This window comes from Girardinichthys multiradiatus, chromosome 1 (genome assembly GCF_021462225.1).
Source record: "Girardinichthys multiradiatus isolate DD_20200921_A chromosome 1, DD_fGirMul_XY1, whole genome shotgun sequence".
Classification (NCBI taxonomy): domain Eukaryota; kingdom Metazoa; phylum Chordata; class Actinopteri; order Cyprinodontiformes; family Goodeidae; genus Girardinichthys; species Girardinichthys multiradiatus.
In genome coordinates this window covers 4,946,595-4,962,933 of record NC_061794.1, presented here as the reverse complement: position 1 = coordinate 4,962,933, position 16,339 = coordinate 4,946,595, and the positions used below count along the sequence as shown (strand labels likewise).

Genomic DNA, 16,339 nt, shown 5'->3' with positions numbered 1-16,339 from the left:
GCAGGAGAACAGCATCATGAAGACCAAAGATCACAGCAGACAGGTCAAGCAGAAAGTTGTGGAGAAGGTAAAGGCAGGGTTATGCTTTAAAAAAACATCCAAAGTTTGAACATCTCACAGAGCTGCACAGATCCCCAGCTATGGTGGGGAAATCTGTTGACAGAAAAACATCATGCTGTGGGATGGCTTTTCTCTGCCAAAGACAGGGGTTCTGGTCAGAGTTGTAAAATAATGGGCAGCACTGTACTATAAAGTACTATAAAAGTACCAAATTCGGTACTTTTATAGGTACTTTTTCTTTTGGCTGAAGGCCTTTAAAGTCGCGGGGGACCCTATGGCCACTACCTTCGAAAAATTGAATTTATAACAACTACAAGTTAAGCATTGATCTGCTGCTCACATAATCCAGCATCCATACAAAAAAGAGAATGAATTAGGCGAGCAACCAGAAAGCCCCGGTCCCTAATTGAAGCGCTTTTCCCCTGCGTGAAAGAAGACAATGGGACTGATCAGGACAACTTCGCTACCCAAAACCAGCAACCTTCGGAACTCTTTCTCCAAAATCAGTTCACATAAGACATAGTGTTTGGACAGAGAAATTAGTCAGGATGAACTAATGTGAATAATGTTTATTTCATGACGTTTGCTTTTGGTTGTGTCGAAAAACTCAGCTAAGTGCTAGCAGACTAGCTGCTCAGCTAATAATTTATTCTGTGTTGTGTTTTTAACGTGAAGACAAACTTTATTTAAAGTGTGGTTTTTAAACACAGATCGGCCATAAGGCATCGTCTTCGGTTATGCATTTAATCCTTTTATTAATGATATTTTAAAGGTACATGTGTGACTTTGAAGGAGTGCTAGCAAGATATAAGTTTCCTTTGTTAGCTCCAACCGCTAACGACTAAGGCTAAACACGTGACTCGCCGCCATCTTTTGAGTCCTTTGGCTTCCTTCTGACCGGGCCAGTTAATAATACTTTATCCAGAAAGGTTATTTCTTATTCACAATAATATTTCCTTAAATATTATTTAAATATTTCGTTAATATGTTTGTTAATAAATTCTTGTATATTAACAAATTCTGTGAATTTATTCCATGTGTGTGCAGTTGTGCTGTTCAGTAATGCCAGAGCATGTTCCACCCCTTTTTCTCTATTGTTCTAATACCACCGCCTTTTTGGGCTGGTATTCACAGGACAACACTTAACAGACCAAATTATTATTTAATAAAATATTTGTATTAAATAATGTAATCATAATTATAATAGTACCCATCAACAATTTTGCATTTTTGCAGAAAATAATCACTTGAACTACAATTTTGTTTATCAAGATTTTTGTACTAAATCTTGGTAATGGTAACGGGACCATAGTTATTTAGCTGAGATGAGTACAAGCTGTGTTTAAGAACAGGTTTGACAACAGCATGTTTAAAATGGAGGGACCGATTTATAATATCTACTTGCAGGGTGCAATTAGGTCAAAAATAAAAAGGGATTAGAATACATGAAGAGGGTTTCATGTTTTTTAAAATAGTACTGAGGTCCTGAAAATTAGTGTGAATAACTGCTATGACTGGAAATAAGATGGATAAATGTAAGAGTAGGGAATGGAAGGAGGTGAAAAATTAGCTCTGATATTCCTAATTTTACTCTCAAAGTCTATTAGAAGGATGTTATGGTTAGACTTTGAAAATACAGGCATGAAAGGAGCTTGAGGAGAAAGAATCCTATTTATTTATTGCAAAATTGCACTGCTCAGGGTGGCCACATGTTGGAGTAGCTCTGTTGGTTTCATTCTGATATATTCTTTTTAAAAACTCTTAATTCCACCTTTTGTGGCTGAGGTTTGCTGTTTTTGGATGGTTCTCTGTAGTTTTGGGTACTGTGCTGCTGGAAGGATTTTTGCTTATAAATTTTACTTTTGGACACTTGCTATGATGCAAAACCATAGCAACAAGGTGTGTTTTTTTACAAGCAAGATCAGCAGTTTTACCTCTCAAAAGCTCAAATAATACCTCTATTACAGCCCCAAATCCCTGATGAGTTGAAAAGGAGAGAAGAGAGAGAAGGAGGAAGTTCAAACCATCTCTTCCATTGATCATAATGGGCAATGTGAGGGAAACAAGTTGGAGGAACTCGAACCTCTAACAAGGACCCAGCCAGAATCAGGAATGCAGTGTTATGTATCACTGAGACATGGGTGCGGAAACATATCCCCTCTCCAGCGTCTCTTTGCCAGGCTTTCTGACCATACGAGCAGACAGAGATTTAAAGAGGAGCGAGGATGCTTCCCCAATAACAAACTCTAGTTCATAAGTGACCTGAAAGAACTGCTAATTAAGAAAAAACAGCCTTCGGAGAGGGAGATAAGGAATCATTGAGTATGCAAGGACAACATTAGAGACAGCAAGGAGGTGTTCACGATGAAGCTGGAGAGCAAGCTCCACCAAAACAATATCAGAGATGTTTGGTCAGGAAAGAAGATCACATGCTTCAAGCAGGGGGAGGATGGGACAGATGGATGCCTGGACAGAGTCAATGAACTAAACACATTCTTCGATAGGTTTACTTCAGGAATAAGCTCAGCATCCTCCTCTCCTTCCCACAGCCAAACAGACATCTGATCCTCTTTTGACCCACAGCTTTCCTGCCAGTGTTTTATTTTCCACCTCAACCATGGACCCTTCTGCTTCTACATGTTTGTCTTCAACCAAATCAGAAGATCCTGATGTTCCCTTTGCCTTCCTCTCCCACCTGTGTCTCTCTAGAAGTCAAGTGGAGAGGCAGCCGGGGATAATTGACATGGCTGCAGGTCCAGATTGTTTCAGCCCTAGAGTCCTGAAGGTCTGTGCAGAGCAGCTCTGTGGGATTCGACAGCACATCTTCAACCTTAGCCTGGCCCAGAAGAAGGTTCCAGTGTTGTGGAAGACCTCTTAGCTTGTTCCAGTACCAAAGAAAACTCACCCATCAGTTCTCAATGACTATAAACCTGTTGTCCTGACATCCAGGAGTACTCCTGTTGGCCCACTTGAGTAAGCAGACAATAATCTATGAGGACTTCCTTCAGTTTGCTTATCACTGTGGGGTTGGAGTTGAAAATGTTGTCATTCACCTGCTTCCACAAACCCACTGTCATCTGGACAAAGCCAGCAGCACTGTGAGGATCATGTTCTTTGATTTCTCCAGTGCATTTAATACAATTCAACCTGATTTACTTTGTCAGAAACTCCAGAAGACTCAGGTGGAGGCCTCAACAATCTCCTGGATCATTTGTTATGAACAGGACTCTGTAACTGGCACCACAACATCTGAACAGGAGCAGCACTGGTTATTAAAGGATCATTTCTAACATAACACAGTCAGACAAAAAAAATGGTTTAGAAAAACCAAACCATGTGTTAGAATGACAGTTCAGACCCATTTCCCTTCCACTCCCTATAAAAATATATATATAAATGTATATATATATAATATATATAAATATATATAAATATATATAAATGTTTTTCAGAAAATAGGAGGAAAAAAGTGGCATAAAGCAATGAGGGTTCTTATGTTGAAAAAATGTTTTTTCCTTTCACATTGTTTAACAGTCATATCCAATAATCAAGCATTTGGTTTTTGCAGGTTCCAAAAAACCTGAGCAGTGTAAAAATATCTGACATATGTTCATGGTCAACTTTTGCATTAATGTTTTACAATTTTTATGAAAATGTCGCTACATTATCAAATTGGTGTTTTACACAAAGATTTAAAAACAAAATAAAAAAAACATTTATTTGCTGCTAAAAGAAGTTATTTAAATTCCAGACATTATCCTTGTTCTGAATGATTTATTTATATAGTTATTGGTTGTTTTGTGGGCGGGTCAAAAACTCACTAGGAGCCACAAAGCTGTTTTGAATGACATACCGGAAGTCTCCCTGATTGCTAAAACTTCGCTCTCACGACCATTGCAGTCATGCCAGTGCTGTGGTTCTGTTCTACGCGGTCGGAAATGATCTGTACCGAGCCCACAGTGTGATTATAGCCGACTGTTCGTTCAGAAGTCCCTCAGGGTGTGTGAGAGACTGCAGGTGAGCCGTTAAAACACGGAACCATGTTAGCGCAGCTTAGCACCGAGCTAACGTTAGCACACGGAAGCTAACTCATGTTTACTCTCACATGGAGCTGCTGGCTTTCACTAACTGCTCTCTGGTCGTTTAGACTTTAACTAAATGCGGCATATTAAACTTTAGCACCTTTTGGAAATGTCAATAAAAAAAAGTAACGAGCTGGAGAGATAGGAGACCGTGCTTTCACTATCAAACCTCGACCTCTGCAGCTAAGTTTATTTTTTAATAGAACGCATTCAAGAGATTAAACCTTTTATTGTGGACGTGACTCTGCAGATGTGTTGCGCCATGCTTTATTCTTTTATTTCCCCCTTAAGCTGTTAGACATTCTGGTATTTTTAAAGCGCTGTCTTGTAAAGATAAAAGGGGAAGTTTATATCTAAACCAAAATATCAACGGGCAAATTATCAGTGATCTTCTTGTTACTAAAAGAAAAGGATAAAACTCTAGCAAAGACCTGGGAGAAGAACAATTCTTCTGAAGATACTCTGCTTTATGAAGAAGCCTAATTATAAATGGCCTCAGTTGTAGTTTAACATTCGTATGAAGGCATAAAAACATACTCTCCAAGATCTGGATAAAAAAAAAACAGTAGCAGAAAGGTTCTCTGGTTGTGGTTATATTACCTTAGCAGTAGGTTTAACCCCCCCACCACCAAACTTTCAATTTCTTTCAAAAGAACAAGGAAAGTGGTTTAGATCGACCAAGTCCAGACCAAAACACAGCCCTAAGGAATTAATCCCAAAGACTAAATCAGAAGAAATGTTTCCAAGTCAACCCTTTCAATCTGATACATGTAAATAAAATCCAATGCAATGTATTACATTCAGTAGATGCCTAATTAATAACTAGGGTCAAACTGTTTGCATTTTATCTTTTCTGTGAAAGCTTCAGAGGGAGGGAGGACATAAGTGAACAAACAACATCATGAAGATCAAGAAACACAGCAGACAGGTCAAGGAGAAGGTGGTGGAGAAGTTTAAAGCAGGGTTGGGTTATAAAACAATATCCCAAGCTTTGAACATCTCCAAAAACACTGTTCAGTCTATCATCCAAACATGGAAAGAGTATAGCACAACTGCAAGCCTACCAAGACATGGCCATCTACCCAAACAGACACTGCAGTCACGGAGACCATTATTTGCAGAAGCGTTGAAGAGGCCTGTGGTAATTCTGGAGAAGCTGCCGAGATCCACTGCTCAGGTGAGACAATCCGCCGAAAGGAATGCTATCAGTTGTGCACTCCACCAGCTCGCAAAAGCTTGAGACTGGGATGAAGCGAACATGTACTGAATGAGAGTGGAACCTTAAATCAGTCATTCTGATGATTAGAATAAAAACATTGGGTTTGCATCTCCATATACACACCCAACCTTGGCTTTCTAATCCATCCTGCTCTCTGTACTAACTAACTCACAGGTTTGATTTCGGATGCTGCACATGCTGGTTGATATTAGTGACTTATGTCCACGAACAAAGCCATCTTATTCATAAATGCACCTTTAAATATAAAGGTTTTTACAGTGTTGGTGTATTTATTTTGTATCATTTTTATTCCATTCCAGCACTCTAGCAAAGATGGTTAAACCCAGATATTTATGTACACTATATATACAGGTCCTTCTCAAAATATTAGCATATTGTGATAAAGTTCATTATTTTCCATAATGTCATGATGAAAATTTAACATTCATATATTTTAGATTCATTGCACACTAACTGAAATATTTCAGGTCTTTTATTGTCTTAATACAGATGATTTTGGCATACAGCTCATGAAAACCCAAAATTCCTATCTCACACAATTAGCATATCATTAAAAGGGTCTCTAAACGAGCTATGAACCTAATCATCTGAATCAACGAGTTAACTCTAAACACCTGCAAAAGATTTCTGAGGCCTTTAAAACTCCCAGCCTGGTTCATCACTCAAAACCCCAATCATGGGTAAGACTGCCGACCTGACTGCTGTCCAGAAGGCCACTATTGACACCCTCAAGCAAGAGGGTAAGACACAGAAAGACATTTCTGAACGAATAGGCTGTTCCCAGAGTGCTGTATCAAGGCACCTCAGTGGGAAGTCTGTGGGAAGGAAAAAGTGTGGCAGAAAACGCTGCACAACGAGAAGAGGTGACCGGACCCTGAGGAAGATTGTGGAGAAGGGCCGATTCCAGACCTTGGGGGACCTGCGGAAGCAGTGGACTGAGTCTGGAGTAGAAACATCCAGAGCCACCGTGCACAGGCGTGTGCAGGAAATGGGCTACAGATGCAGCATTCCCCAGGTCAAGCCACTTTTGAACCAGAAACAGCGGCAGAAGCGCCAGACCTGGGCTACAGAGAAGCAGCACTGGACTGTTGCTCAGTGGTCCAAAGTACTTTTTTTGGATGAAAGCAAATTCTGCATGTCATTCAGAAATCAAGGTGCCAGAGTCTGGAGGAAGACTGGGGAGAAGGAAATGCCAAAATGCCAGAAGTCCAGTGTCAAGTACCCACAGTCAGTGATGGTCTGGGGTGCCGTGTCAGCTGCTGGTGTTGGTCCACTGTGTTTTATCAAGGGCAGGGTCAATGCAGCTAGCTATCAGGAGATTTTGGAGCAATTCATGCTTCCATCTGCTGAAAAGCTTTATGGAGATGAAGATTTCATTTTTCAGCACGACCTGGCACCTGCTCACAGTGCCAAAACCACTGGTAAATGGTTTACTGACCATGGTATCACTGTGCTCAATTGGCCTGCCAACTCTCCTGACCTGAACCCCATAGAGAATCTGTGGGATATTGTGAAGAGAACGTTGAGAGACTCAAGACCCAACACTCTGGATGAGCTAAAGGCCGCTATCGAAGCATCCTGGGCCTCCATAAGACCTCAGCAGTGCCACAGGCTGATTGCCTCCATGCCACGCCGCATTGAAGCAGTCATTTCTGCAAAAGGATTCCCGACCAAGTATTGAGTGCATAACTGTACATGATTATTTGAAGGTTGACGTTTTTTGTATTAAAAACACTTTTCTTTTATTGGTCGGATGAAATATGCTAATTTTGTGAGATAGGAATTTTGGGTTTTCATGAGATGTATGCCAAAATCATCCGTATTAAGACCATAAAAGACCTGAAATATTTCAGTTAGTGTGCAATAAATCTGAAATATATGAATGTTAAATTTTCATCATTACATTATGGAAAATAATGAACTTTATCACAATATGCTAATATTTTGAGAAGGACCTGTAGATATTCAGAACCATTTTCTTCCAGATACTGACTGTAAATCAGTCTCAACCTCTTATAAGTCAGATAGGATTACCATAAATGATTCCATTTTCTAAATTATAGAATAATTCAGAAGATTAGACATTTGCTTAGGATTTGATAACTTTAGCCCGTTCCTCCTGACAGAACTGGTGTACCTGATTCATGTTTTAATCCAACTCGAAAAAACTTAATAAATCCCAAAGAACCAGTCTCCATCCTGAACGGTATGATGGCTGGACATTCCCATCATGTTTATACTTGGATAGAATTATTTGAACAGATAAATGTGGCGCCAAATGGAAATTGGACACATAGATGAACCAGCTTTGATGAACCAGCTCTGCTTCAAGGATTTCTTTTTGATTGTTTTTTCCATGATGTCAGTAAAGGAAGCGGTGTGTTTGAGATGCCATAAGCTTGAGCACCCTGTGTATGTGTATGTAAGCTTCTGAGCTGGAAGATAAGAAAAAGGCTTATATTTCTGGCATAAAGAATAGAAATATCCCGTCTGTCGCTCAGTGGGGAATTTCAAGTTTCACATCAGCAAAGTGACGGACAAATTGAAATACTGTTGATATTCCTAAATGACCTACATGTTTCATCTGTTTCCTATTTTCTAACTAAACCCCACAGAAATAGTTTTAATCGCTGTATCTGACTCAGATGTATTCTGTCTCTTAAACAGGAGATGGATGGAGTCGGGTGGAGCACCTCCAGGTCACAGGAGTCATTCAAAACGGACACTCTGTCTAGGCTCGCCAGCTTCATCACACGCACCGACACAAAGCAGCATGCTCAAAACCACCAGCCCTCCCATCTGCCTCTGTATGGTTGTCAGGAATGTAGGAAAGGTTTCCCTTACCCTAAAGATCTGCTGCAACACCAGGAGCTAAAGAATGCTCTGCCTAAACCTCACCGTTGTTCCTTCTGTGGGCAGCAGTTCTCCCTGAGGTCATCCTTACAGCTACATCAGTGTAATGTGGACTCGAACCAGTGTGACAATTGCCATGGATCAACACGGCGCAGCACTCCATGCACGACTCTGCTCTCAAATCCAGGCAGGCTCCAGGAGAACTCACTTCATCACCAACCACACCTTTTGGACAGCAGTCCTTACGCGTGTGCCCCGTGTGGGAGGAGCTTTAGCCAGAAACAGGCGCTGCTGCACCATCAGCAGGCCGGCTGCAGCGGGTCTCCGTCTCCATCAAATGTTGCTGATGCTTGCAGCGTTCCTGACGATTCTCTGCCCATATCTGAGGGCGACTCGGCTCACTCAGATTCTTCAGATACTCCAGGCCCCAGCAGTGGTGCCGTCAACATGTGCCAGATCTGTCCCAGGACTTTCTGCACAGAAGCTGCGCTGTTGCGGCATATTCAGGACAACCATGTAGAAGAGAAGCTAAATGCCAAAACGCGGAGTGATGGAGAGGAGGAGAGTACTGTAGAGGTTAATGGAAAACCAAATGAAAGCCTAAAATCCAAAAAGAAGCTTCTAAGCTGTCGCTCCTGTGAGATGGTTTTCAGGAGTACGTCTAAACTGTACATGCACAGAAAGGAGAAGCACAGCAGAGAAAAACATATCAGGAGGGAGCCGAAGCCGGCCATCAAGAAGCTTAGAAGAACAGGAACGTATCCATGTCAGATCTGCAGCAAAGTTTTCTTTCATCATCTATCACTTAGGGCACATTGCAGACAGCATGCAGCGGCAGGATGCGCCCCCATCAAAGACGCCAAAACCTTTAAACTCAATCCTAAAGCAACAAAACCAAGTCTGTCAAAAAATAAAACTCACAGAGCTGGTCCAGGACGGCCCAGGAAGGTACCCAGAGTTTTATTTAAAGCGGACGCTCCAGGAGGAGTGTCTGAGAGAGAGGAAGAGGCCGATGAAAGAGAGTTCCCCTGTCCCTCCTGTGCAGAGGTCTTCTCTGTGCAGCAGCAGCTGAAGGAGCATGTGGAGCTCCACCAGTCCTCTGTGAGAAGGCATCAGTGCAGTGTGTGCACGAGTGAGATGGACGCATGCAAGGGGCCAGGCTCAAAGAGGCAGAGGATGTACCACTGTGTGCCCTGTCAGCAGGGCTTCTCAGAACTGGACCCTTTCCTAGAACACTGCCAGGAGCACCTTCGAATCAGGGTGGAGGAGGACCGTATCTCAGAGGGTCGCATGCTGCAGGGGAGCAAAGCCTGACCTTCGGTGCCAAGTCCTCAGCGACTGCCTTTTTGCCTCCAGACTGCAGGGCCCTCTTACACCAAGCTGACAGGGAACCGCTGTCTCCTGGGCTGTTTAAATACTGCTTTATTTACATGTTGAACCATTCTGCTCTGCTGAGTTGGGTTCTTCTGTGCAGACTAAGACTGTGATGGGTTCATGTTGGTGTATGAGAGCCTTCAGACAGCTGAGCATGTGTGAAAGTAACCATTTGACTGATGGAGCTGATGACTGAATGTTATCCTATACCAACATATCAAGGTCTAAAGGAAATCCTTTTAACCCTTTAACCACATATTACATGTAATGTTTCCTGTACATTTGTTCTTCTGGTAAATGACTAAGATCCATCGCACTGCTTTCAAACAGCCGCTTTGGGCTCAGAGCTACTGGAAACGGGACCAAGCATCTTCATTGATTCGGAACAAATGTGAAATGGCAATCACAAACAGTCCTACCACAGATCTTTTTTTATTAGCTGATGTGTTTGAGTAGATAGTTTTTTTTTTTTCTTTCAACAGTGTTTCATTAGTAGGTTTAAAACGAAATGCTTCTGTGCACACAGCGATGGTTGTTAACTGGCTGCTGGTGGACTCTTGTTCTTTAATGAAACAATGTTTGGATTTGAAGCCTAGAACCTGAATAAACTCATTCATCAGAGTTTGTCTTCTCCTGGTGAGAATCCTGCTTTCTATAAACATGGTCTGTTGAGAGGCACAACATGTGTCCTGTGCTGTATGTTAGTCATCCTTCCTACGGTCTGAGCAATAACTACTCTCCAACTGGCTAAGCTTTATTTTGGTTCTGTCATGTGCATTGTCGGATCATCAGCAAGGTGAAAGTCCAGCTGGGCTTTTGATCTCACCCAGCTGATCAGAACTATCTGAACATGGTATATTCAGTAAGTTATTAAAGTGGGTTTATATTCAGTCAGCTGCGGATTCTGTACCAAATTCTTCTTTGGATTTTTTTAATAAGTAGAACACAGTCTATATAAAACTTAAATTTAGACAAAATCAAATAATATTCACATTGTGAATGTGTGTAACAGTTAAATGTAGCCATTCACTGTAAGCATCTCCAGGCTGTTGCTGAGTCTGGGTTTAAAAGCAAAACGCCGACAGCCTGAAGATCTACTCGGTAATATCCACCTGTTGAGTTTTTGCTTTGGTTGAGCTGGTGAGAATTAAATGGCTTGTTTATTTGCCTTATTTCATGGTTCACCTCTTAGTAAGTGATGCCTAGAACAGCATGAGCATCTTTGACTTGTTCTTAGATTAATTTCTTTCTTCTAGTTTAAAGTTTCATTATAGTTGCACTGACTCCCATAATTACCGAACGTGTCTTTTCATGGGAATACTTGCGTTCTATGTCTTTAGCTCAATTCAGTTTATATAGTTGGCTTATATCTCTCACCTATGCAAACCTGTGGACTAAGATCAGTGTGTGTTACTTGATAAGTGTGCTTTGATGAACCAACTAGCATTTTTGTTTAGCTACTGTTTTTAGGGTGCTACTGTGAAAATGTTCATGATTTAAACCGTTTTCAAACATTTTTGTTTTTTGGTAAATTGGTTTATACCTCTTTATAGATGACAGAATAAACAACTTTACAGCTGAAATATTTCATGTTTTTTTTTTTTTCTCGTGAGAATCCTGTTAAGATCTGGTACAGCTGTTTTGCCTTAACATGGCTGGGCTCATGTAGATACTGTTAAATCTGAGCAATTTATTTCGATATTATGCCGACTTACAGGAATGTGTTGGCGTCCCAGGTAAAGGTGAATCTTTTATTACAGTAGCATAATGTCAGACTGAGAACTTTAGAAAAATCCAGCCTTTGGAGTACTTTTAATCATGGGAGAGATCCTGTGTTAGAAAAATGTCACAAGTGGCATAAGTATTGGTACTCATAATCACTTTAAAATAAATATAACTTCGGTATTTATGGAATGTTAAGTTCAAAGTTTCTAGGAATGTCTTATTAGTAATCCATGACTTTATGTTTGTGCCTGTGGTTTAAATAAAATATGACAGACCCATTTCTTTTAGCCACTAGTCTGGACAAGGACTGAGCCGTACCTTCCATCCACACAGGGTAGGGAGGTGAGAAAAATATCCAAAGCTCACTGGGAGACTGGGTCACCAACTGTCCATAACAGCAACCAGATTCCATCTACATGCCAAGCAATTGTTTGGGAGTGGTACCAGAAAAACAAATGTCTGTTCTGTTACACCATCACATACATGGGGAGTCTGCCAAACTGAAGCTACATAAAAAGTACTACTGGATCAGTGCTTCTGTGTTCTTTTTGTGTCTCTGCTCTGATCTCTTAAACTCCCCAGTCGCTTGTGACAGATGGCCGCTCACACTGCCTGGTTCTGGTTCTGCTGGAGGTTTCTTCCTGTTAAAAGGGAGTTTTTCCTCTCCATTGTTGCTACATGCACGTTAAGTATGAGGGATTGCTGCAAAGTCAATGGACGCCACTGTCCACTGTGTCTACATGCTCATCCAGGAGGATTGAAACTTTTAACCAATTTAAATAAAAAACTCAATCTAACTGCACTGTTTGTTAGGGTTAATTGGACAGTATGTACTTGACTTGAAATCTGTATGATTCAATGGAATTGACTTTGTAAAGTGCCTTGAGATGACGAGTGTTGTGAATTGGCGCTATATAAATAAACTGGATTGGAATTGAATTGAGGCTAAGTCCCTGGTCAGACTTATGTTTTTATTCAGCTTTGAAATTCATTCAACCCCACATTTTAGCACACAATCTAAACTTCAGTTTTATTGCCTAGTTGATTTTTTTAACTGAGGACAATGGATTAGAGTACATGGTGTTTTATCTGATCCTAAGGTTTCTTCCTCTGGTACTCCTCAGCATCGTGTCTTTTCCCTTTTTTATTGGCCTTTTATAAAAATGACTGCCAGAGCCATCACACTGGACACCACATTATGAAATTTGTAGATAATGTTATTGTTTCATTCCTCAGCAGTGAGAACTCGGAACTATTATTGGAACCATTAACCCCCTCCCCTAACATTTCTATTGTCAACTTTCCCGTAGACTGTTTACTGTTTTTGTTTCTGTTGCCTAAGAATTATGTTTTATTGTGTATAAATATGTTATTTTTAAATGCTGGTGTTGTATTGTAAACAGTCAACAGTTATAAATAAAGCTTATAATAAACAAAACTCTAAACATGGCCTGGAAGTGAGGGACTTTTTAAATTGGTGCCAAGCTTCCTTTATTACCTCAGTGTGGAAAAAACAGACAGAATGTGCATAGACTTGGAAAAAAGGCCTACAATGATCTCTTCAATACCAATAATCAAACTGTTGAGCGGGTGCTACAGTATAAATACCTGGGGAAGTTATAGATGACAAATTGAGTGTTGAGATGTTCTTGGAAAAATTTTTATTTTTATTTTGGATAGATTATTAATTTTCTGTTGTCTGACTGTACTACGAATTTAAAGCAGAACATTGTTTTTACACCTTTGATTTGTTTATTGCAACTCTATTCATTGTCCCAACATTCCACAGTTTTTTCACATGAAGGATTCAGAGGTCTGAGAAAAATCTGATGACCTGGCATTGGAAAGTAATTCTCATTGCTTCCAACTCTACCCATTGCAACAATAAAGTTGCAATCCATCCATCGTCTCTACCTGCTTGTCCGTGCAGGGTCACTAGGGAGCTGTTGCTCATCCCCAGTGGTCATTGGGCGAGAGGCAGGGTACACATTGAACAGGTCGTGCTGTATTAACATATCAGTCATGTTTTTTTGTTTTTTTTTAACCGTGTCCTGTCCGGCTGAGTAGCGCTCAGAATTGTTGTCTGTTGTCTGCTTTGGTGTGTGCTGGCTCACTCCCGGTGGCTGCTTGCCGGGGCCTGGCCCCCTGGGATCTGTCGGGCCTCTGCTTGGGGGTTGGTGTGTCCTGGGGTCTTGGGTCTCTGGGTCCATGGCTGGATCTGCTCGGGCGTGGACGGCTGCCGGCGGGGCCTGTGGACTCCCTGGGGCTTCTGCACTATGGCTGCTGGGTGGTTCCCCTGGGACTCTCCACTGCTCTTCTCTGGGTGGGTTGCGGTAGTCCCAGCGGTGGTTCTCCTGGGGTTCCTGTGCTTTGGGGGGCCTTTGGATGTCTGTGGCTCGGATCTCCTCAGTGTCCGTCCAGGGACCATGGGGCAGGTCTGTGGGTCCTCACACTCGTTATTGCATATTTTTGTGGAGAAACCTTGTATACAAAAGCGCGTCCACACCCATACTCACAGGTGTTAAGCTTCAGGTGTTGACAGATACACAGATGTTCTATATTGGGCTGCACCTCTCACTAAGCACATTTTACATTCATAAGTACCATGTACTATTTTGTTAAAAAAAAAAAAAGCTGCAGGTGTAGAAGCAAGCAGGGTGTAATCTTGTATTCTCTTCATCCTTCTTTCTCTCCTCCACTCTCTTCTCCTTTTCTCCCCTTTTTCCCTTTTGCCCTATCCCTCTCTTTTTCAAGCTTCTTTTTTCCATTTCATTTCAGTCTCCGTGTCCGTAACGATTTAAATATTCCCAAAGAAGTTTAAAATAAAGTTTCTTTTATAAATATCAAGCAGAGCTTTAACGCATTAGCTGTGATGCTCCACTTGTGAAAGTAAATCTGTTGGGCAATTTCTTGGCAGTCATATTTTTGGACTGCGGGAGCTGGAGTACCCAGAGACAACCCACCCATGTACAGGGAGAATAGGTCTATGCAGAAGGATCCCACTAGGATGTGAAACTCCAGTCCTCTAGGGCCAGTGTCCTCAAACTTTTAGATCTGTCCCTGGTCCAACACACCTGAACCTATGGCCGAATTACCTCCTCAGTATGCAGTCAAGTTCTCCAGAATCCTGCTAATGACCTAATTATTAGATTCAGGTGTGCTGAAGCAGAGGCACATGTAAAGGTTGCAGGACACAGGCCCTTTAGGACTGGAGTTTAACACCTATGTGCAACTGTGCCACCGTGCAGCACAATAAAGTTGTGTATACATTAAATTCTTGAAATTCTAGTTCTTCATCCTCTTTCTAATTTGTAGTCTTATTTGTTTTAACTGGACTAAAAACATTTGTATTTAAATTACATTGATTTGGATTTTTTTGGACTGACTGGAAAGGTTTGGCTTGTAAGATGCTTTGAGATTTGTTGTGAATTGGCTCAACAGAAATATTTAGAAGTGATTTGAATATATCTGAATTTAACTAAGGCAGATTTGATTGTAACTGTAATAAAAGATTAACAATGCATTTCTTAAACTAAACTGAACAAAACATCACCAAATGTTGATTTCTGTTGGACCTATTTTACCTTTTCTAATACATAGCACCCATTTGTTATGAATATAACTCTATGCACCTATATAAGGTGCATAGAGTTGGTTTAATAACCTTTTCACATACCACATTAAGCATGTTTGACTGTTTCAATATGGAAGCAAATCGTTACCATATTTCAAATGAAAAAGCATTTTCAGAAATGCTTTTTCATTTTAAGAATGTGGCTGCATTGTTTGACTCATAAATGAAATTAGTAATCAATAATCCTATTTGCATTTTAATTTTCTTCTTCAAGACTGCTCATTCTTTCACTTAATTAAAATGAAAAAGAAAAATACTTTTGAGATTTATTTTTCAAAATATGCCCCAGCAAATAGATACCAAAATTCAATTTGAAATGTAAAATTAGAAAATGAAAAAGCATTTCCAGAAATGGAGATAGGCACCAGCTTCCCCGCGACCCACTATGGAATAAGCGGTAGAAAATGACTGACTGACTGACTGGCTTTTTCATTTTAAGAATGCGGCTGCGTTATTTGACCCATAAATAAAATTAGTAATCAATCATCCTATTTGCATTTGCATTTTCTTCTTCACGACTGCACATTTTATACCATAATCAAAAAGAAAACAAAGCAGACATTGCTTTTTCGTTTTCGTGGTCTGCCCGCAAAGTACTGCCCAGAACTCAAAAACGAAAAAGCATTCCGAGCTGCGGGCGCAGAAGAGTGACGTCTGCAGCCGCCCTTCCTCAGCTCCCTGCTGACCGAGCTACCCATCTTGTTCGGTGGGAGGCGCTGTGCACGTCTGCCTTGCATTACATTGCAAACGTGCCGAGAAATTGATTGAATTGCAGCAGGACCGAGCTCAATTTGTGGCAGTGGCAGGCAGAACTGGTAGTTCCGGTGGCAGGCTGTGGTGGAACTGCCACAGGGTGGCACGGGATTCCGCGAGGATGCCAGAAGGTGCCAGACCGGCCGTAAAAGCTTGCCAATGCGATTGCCGCTGTTTTTGTGGAAGCTGATGCTGATTATCGGCAAATGGGTTGTCATTATTGTTATAGCCTGTTACCTTTAAATAATGATTTCATTATTGATTATTATTTAATAAACAGCTTGAGACCCATAACATAAGGTGATTGTATTTACTTGACATGGAAAATAAATAGCACTATGTGCATGTGTGACGTGTTGAAAGGATGACGAAGATTTATTGCACAAACAGCCGGTTTATTATAGAGCATGAGCGGCTATTCTGAATCGTCACTCACAGAAAATTATAAATAAATGCTTAAAAACACGCTGGATGTCCCAGGCCATAAGGCTGCCACCGGAACTACCAGTTCTGCCTGCCACTGCCACAAATTGAGCTCGGTCCTGCTGCAATTCAATCAATTTCTCGGCACGTTTGCAATGTAATGCAATGCAGACGTGCACAGCGCCTCCCACCGAA

General features: G+C 41.1%; 1 protein-coding gene across 2 annotated transcripts; it reads left to right on the top strand.

The window, feature by feature from the left end:
• Positions 1-3,893: 3,893 nt before the first annotated feature.
• si:ch211-148l7.4 (uncharacterized protein LOC563603 homolog) lies at positions 3,894-11,192 on the top strand. 2 transcript variants are annotated; one of them, XM_047377905.1, is made up of 3 exons: positions 3,894-4,077; positions 5,005-5,319; positions 8,050-11,192. In XM_047377905.1, exons 2-3 carry the CDS (start codon positions 5,044-5,046, stop codon positions 9,547-9,549), a joined length of 1,776 nt encoding a protein of 591 aa, XP_047233861.1. In that variant the 5' UTR covers positions 3,894-4,077; positions 5,005-5,043; the 3' UTR covers positions 9,550-11,192. The 2 variants fall into 2 exon arrangements, with proteins under 2 accessions (XP_047233861.1, XP_047233866.1); XM_047377910.1 differs by lacking the exon at positions 5,005-5,319.
• The last annotated feature ends 5,147 nt before the right edge of the window (positions 11,193-16,339 follow it).